Source organism: Nansenia antarctica, assembly GCF_963989245.1.
Source record: "Nansenia antarctica genome assembly, contig: SCAFFOLD_173, whole genome shotgun sequence".
NCBI lineage: Eukaryota > Metazoa > Chordata > Actinopteri > Argentiniformes > Microstomatidae > Nansenia > Nansenia antarctica.
This window is the reverse complement of record NW_027662451.1, coordinates 71464-77834: the sequence shown is the minus strand read 5'-3', so window position 1 is coordinate 77834 and position 6371 is coordinate 71464. Positions and strand designations below refer to the sequence as shown.

The following is a 6371-nucleotide window of genomic DNA, read 5'->3' as shown; positions in this document are numbered from 1 at the left end:
AGAGGGCCGAGATGAGAGACCACGACACGACAGAAACAACCACAGCACGGCAATTATATATCAAAGCCCCTTCAGAGGCAATACGTCTATATGGAGTATGAATACAGAATCAGGGACACCGCAAGCTGTCAGAATGACTTATATTAGGAGTCGCAACTCGCAGTCAACAGCAGTCACTTGTAAGTATGATTTCTATCGTCATTAGACAAAAGATATTGGACTCTGACATCGTGTGTAGAGTACAAACAGTAACCTGGGAGAGCAAAACGGAGAGAGAGAGAGAGAGAGAGAGGAGAGAGGAGAGAGAGAGAGAGAGAGAGAGAGAGAGAGAGAGAGAGAGAGAGAGAGAGAGAGAGAGAGAGAGAGAGAGAGAGAGAGAGAGAGAGAGGAAAGTGAAACATGAAGAATGAATTCTGGGTAACTAATTAAGAATGTGTTACAGACTGGGCCAGAAAACACAACCAGCTCTCCCCCTCCACCAGTACCCAGTGCCAAAGTGCCAATAATACGTTTGGAGGCAATAAATCCACAATTGTGTTCCATTCCAGCCAGTCCCAGGTCCTTCTCTCTCTTTCTCTCCCTGTCTCTCCCTCTCTCTCTCTCCTTATAGGCCGGTTCATGCATGACCTCACAGTGGAAATGTGTACCTCCTGATACAAAGAGCCCTCGGTCAGAAGCATGAATCATGAGTCTGTCTTTGACACAAACACAACCCGTCAAAGTACTACTGTCAGGGATTTGACAATAAGTCTGCTGCTATCGCTACTCTAGTCTCTTCTTTCCTTTTTTTCTTCCCTCCCCTCTTTTTATGTTCTTCCAACGAGTTGCCTTTCGCTGGTGGAATTCCAACGCTAAATGTGTTTGTCCGTGGGCCCTGCGAGAGACGGCGGGATGGTGCAAAACCACTCCAGCAGCTAATGGCACACTATTGTGCAAATGGACACAGAGGGAGACGTGAATTTCACAACCACTTTGCTCAAAAAATTACAAATGAAAGCCCCTTCCAAAAAACGACCCCCCCCCCCCCCCCCCCCCCCGCCCCTCCTCCTGTTAAAAAAGAAAAACGCAATATTTCCATAAACTTTACTTCAACCGAGTCGAGCTATTCCCTGAACGGGTTTCATCTCTTTCCTCTCTCTCTTACAGTGAGATCTCTGTCTGTGTTCTGTCTGGAAACGCAAAGATTCCTCAACAGGTTTTCCCCGTAGGCCTACGTGACTCTAATGGGAATGTTTAGGCGTATTAACAATGAAGTATGACCTCCTCTCTTAGTTTATCTTCCCTCTAAACAGAAAGATTCACTTATAAAACTCTTTTTTTTCAAAAAATGTCCCCCCATTGCAGGAAGGACTATACAAGCCAGCTGGTTGGACTGTGACGACACTCCCTTCAGCACAGCACCGGTCCGCTCCTCTGACCCCTGGTTGTCTGACTGCTAAAGCACATCCACACTGCATCACACAATTAGGAGAAGAGAGACAGAATGGAGGAGAATCAAAACAACGTCGGGGTGTGTTTGTGTGGCATGACTGTCCTAAACACCCCTGCCCAGATATAGAGTTTCAGCGTGGCCATGGCACAGAAACGTCCTACACACACCATCTGCGATTGCATAAGGATTCGGCATAGGTTCCCAACATGAACTTGTTCAACTTAAGCCAGAAAGAAAAACATGCGTGTTTGGCCAGTGGCTTTCAATAGCCTAATAACTCTGGTCTTTTATCCAAATTATATTTGCATGAGGCCACATAAAACAAATAAATATTCAAAATACCCAAAGTGAAGTTTAAAGAGGGTTAAGCACAGAACCCCAGAACGTATAAGAAAAGCTCTATACATAATCATCTCTGTTCCATACAACAGCTGTACCTTTCAGTCAGTTGTTGGACAAATCCTGTGTGTGTGTGTGTGTGTGTGTGTGTGTGTGTGTGTGTGTGTGTGTGTGTGTGTGTGTGTGTGTGTCTCTCTCTGTGTGTGCGCGCTTGTGTGTGTGTGTGTGTGTGTGTGTGTGTGTGTGTGTGACTGTCTGTGTCTCTCTGTGTGTGTGTGTGTGTGTATAGCCATAGTTTGTTTTCAATTGTTCCATCGTTCTATGCCACGTCAATTCACAGACAAGCTGAACGATTTCGAGTCCGTTCACAGGCTGTGGTGGAGGTCTAAAGCGACCCATACACACACAGGGCTAACTTGATAAAGCCAAGCCTCATACGGGAACAGGCCAAACAGAGCTCCAGATAACGCCAGTACATGTGTGTTTATTTAATCCGTTCCTTGGCCTACCCCGGGGACATGCCAGCAGGCAGACACCACCGTTATCAACAGTTGCTTCATATTTCTCTCAGTGTAGGCTATTCTTGTTTATTTACGTATGGGAGTGAAATGGGAATACATTACATTCGACTGTCGGATATCTTCTATCTAAATTCAAATAGCCGTATATTAAATTAAATACATTGTTGTAAGTATAAGCTCAAAGGCGCAACTTGGCTCTCTGAATAAATAGGGCGACAGAGTTTTTTTCGGGGTTTTTGTCCGATTCAAATCCTCTCTGAACACAGGTTTCCCATTCCGCCCTACTTGTGTTGAGGCCCTTCAACGCCTCGCATATTTAACGGGCTGCTCTTCAGTCTTCACACACCAGACCAAATCCGTTTATCCAGAAGAGGCCATGCAGTCCACAAGTGTTTTTTATCAACTTGTCAGATGAGCTATTTAGTTCTGCCCCTCGTCCGGGGACACAAGAGAGAGGGGGAAATTCGGGGTGAAAGCGACAATAACCCGAATGCCGTGCCGATCCAGGATACTGAGATCTTCACCGTTATATTTTCCAGGCAGTGTTCACATACACACTCATATTCGACTGGCACATAGAAGACATTTCTGCCATAAATGTCATATTCCACTTTGACAAGTTGGTAAACGGACTGTGAAGTGCACGCTCCACTGAAATCAATTGATTCGACATGATTTGTCATTGGACATGACGTTTAAATTCAGAAATCTGCCATTAAATACCAACTCGGTGAAACGAGTTTGAGTCACACGTGCCTTGTAAAATGTTTATAATGTTCATTATGCATGAACTAAGTGAGAGGGTATGTTATAGGATATATTTCCAAAACGAAAAAAAAAAAAGCTCTGGGGTATAGTTAGTGAGTCTTCGTTTTGAAGCCAATCCTCGTTTTGGATTTAGAAATGTCAAAAGGCTTATTTAATTTATTCTGATGACAGGGGTAAAGTTTTTCTTCCTTAAGCCTACAGTGGCTTTGTATTAATAATCCCACTCATTATGTGTTAAATATGCAAATTACTTCTATAAAGGTTAGTTAGATAGCCTCTTAGGAAAGGCTTGAATAGTTCTTGTTAGAGTGTTGTTCTCGAGGCTATTGTCTTGTAGATTACTGTTCCTTTCGAGTGCGGTTTATTATGTATGTGCATTGAAGGAAAGAGGACCAATCTTCTTAGAAGTTCTTTAAGTTCGAGAGAGAAGTTTCCATGTGTAAAACAGTCCTGAACTGTTTTAAGAAACATTGCATTTAGCTATTGTTCTAAAAAAAAGAAGATATACAAAGCATACATAATCATTTAGGCTAATTGATTATTTGAATAATAAAGCCAACAAATAGGGTGAATTATATCGTATAAAAGCACACGTTTACGTTGATTGAATTGATTATGTAAAGTTTAACTAAATGAAGAGGACAATTGTAAAAGTTAACTTGCAATGTTGCGCTGTGCCCAATAGAGACCACTGCACCACGCCGCGTCGCGCCGTGTAGCCCATTATACATATGTATATACTAGCAGCCGAACTATTTACAGAGACTAATACACTCCGGGAATAAAATAGCGAAAGGCAAACACAAAAGCCATAATAATGATAATCCTAATCATGTTTCTCTCAATGACCCTAGATTAGGCTACCTCGTAATGACAGCATGACCCAATGTATCAACGATGCTTGTCGCTTAACCCAATCGATGGGAAAGAAAGCAGTTGAGGATTATAAATGCTGTCGATAAGCGTCAAAGTAAATCTGTCATTTGACATCCCAATATATGCCTTTGAAATTGACACGACTAAGCAAAATTTGTATTAGTAATAACATTTGCATAACACACTTCAAATGAAGTTAAAATGAGAGAAATCATTCAAATTAATTTGCATTTTTTTAAAAACACAGAGCATTATCATATTCAATATGAAATTATGAATATTTGTCTGGGACTTTCTCAACACAGTATGCTATTGATTAATTCGTTAAGGCTTATCAGAAATGTTTAATAAAGCTAAACTTCCACTGTTAAGAAATAAACTGAATAACAGTGAATGCGAATTTCTTAATTGTTGGCCAACTCATTAGATCAGTCAAATATGCACTTTCTGTGAAATAGGCGACCAAACTGAGGTGACAGAATAAGGACATCCTAAAAATCATGAATAGTAATGCCACGCATCCCCAGTCTCATATCTTAACAACTGCTTGTTCATTTCTCAATCTAACGTGGGGGCCTACAATAGCCTATATATAAGCACTTTGAGCTGCAACGTTTGCAGGAAAAGTGCTATACAAATAGTAATTATAATTATTATTATTATTATTATTAATAATAATATTATGATTAATATATCACATGGAATTCGGGCGTGATATTGGTTTAAATGACCTGTCCCACTCCAGCCAAAAAAGCAATCCAACATAAACTCTGTTTTTTATTTGATTATAAGTGTTTCCCTGCATACCCCTCCAGCCCAAAACAATACTATAACCTAAACTCTGTTTAGTATGAGTGTATGAGTGTATGAGTGTTTACCTGTACCACTCCAGCCCGTTCTCGTAGTTGCGGTCGAAGAAGTGCGGCTCTGCGCCCACGGCTCTGATGTCGGGATGGACCCGGAGGAACTCCAGCAGCGCCCGCGTGCCTCCTTTCTTCACGCCGATGATCAGAGCCTGCGGCAGCTTCTTGGTCCCCGAGCCGTTGGAGAAGCTCGACATGGAGCTGGGCTCCGGGGCTCTCTGCTGCTGCTCCCCCCTCACCCCCACCTCCTCCCAGTCCTCCGCTCTGTGGTCCGCCTCGTTGTTGAGCAAGTCTCTGGACGGGGTTCTCACGGACGGTTCATCATAGTCGGACTCCATATCCACCCATGTCTGGGCTCTGGGCAGCAGGCGGGACATGAGGTCCCCGGCTCTGCCGTTCTCTGTCCTTCTGCCCATCAGCACGGACCCGGTCCCCGTCTCCTTTCCCCGGTAGTTGTCCACGACTAGACTTGGCATGGTGGCACAGTAGCCCGCGCAGGAGTACAGCATGTAGACCCAGAGTAACAACATGATGCCGAGGAGAGCGACTTTCTTCTTCACGGGGCCGCACAACGAGAACGCATACAGATGGTGACAAACCAGGCTATATTCCATAAGCCTCGCGGTTGCATACCATATTCCAGCGACACATATTTGCTCCAGAAACCACTCACACACTCACACCCCACTGACACGCACTTCACACAAAAAAGAAAATAAAAGAAACTCACAAAACGCACATGCCCATCTGCCAAAAACCCCAAACGCAAATAAATAAAAGCAAAATCAAAAGAAAAGATAAAACTAGCCTACAGCAAAAGCGGATGACATATCCAGGAATGAAAAGTCATGGCGTGCGATATATAATAGTTTCTGATCATAACTGCAGCAGAGAAATCGGACCCAGGCGTCTCTCTTTACGCGCATCACCATGCGCCGCTATCCTCCGCGTAACTGCGGCTCACACGCTCCTGCCGAGCGCCAGACCTTCCGAGGAGCGGTGGGCGTGTACCTACCCGCCTGACTGACAGCCGCGATTGCCAATGGGATGCACGCCAAGCTCAGGCTGCGTTCGTCAATTCGAGCGCCGGAGCGCACACTGGGTTCAACGTCATAAAGGGACCAAGTAATTTGATTGGACAAGAGGCGTTCCATGAGTGCTGATCAGATTCCAGAGCGAATTTTCCGAACGCAGCTTAAATGACTAGAGGTTTGTTGATACAAACGGACCTATCACAGGGGAGCGTGGGAGGGGCGTACGCGTGGGAGCCTCGGCGTTGCGGGTGATTAGACGCTCTTATTGGATAAAGGGACATTAAATCGGATTCTTTGATAATTAGCCTCTAGTGGGATTGTGAAGTTTTGAAAACTATCACTGCTGAGAAACTGTCGCTTTGTCTTTGAGCATTATGTCAACGTGGACCCTCTGAATGACGTGTCTTGTACCGAACATATTATTTATAGCTGGAACCACATATGGTCAAAGTTATCGTGCCATCACATCAAGCCCAATATCGACATATAAACAATGTGCTATCCATATATAGGCTATGTGTCATTTGATTCATTCCAA

General features: G+C 43.9%; 1 protein-coding gene across 1 annotated transcript in view; it reads right to left on the bottom strand.

Annotated features, from left to right (window-relative positions):
• hs3st3b1b (heparan sulfate (glucosamine) 3-O-sulfotransferase 3B1b) overlaps window positions 1-5709 on the bottom strand; it is an 8746-nt gene extending 3037 nt beyond the window's left edge. Inside the window, exon 1 of the mRNA XM_080551255.1 lies at window positions 4815-5709. Within this exon, the coding sequence (XP_080407381.1) occupies window positions 4815-5413 (599 nt within the window). The 5' untranslated portion in view covers window positions 5414-5709. The remainder of the gene's footprint in view (window positions 1-4814) is intronic.
• Window positions 5710-6371: the final 662 nt, after the last annotated feature.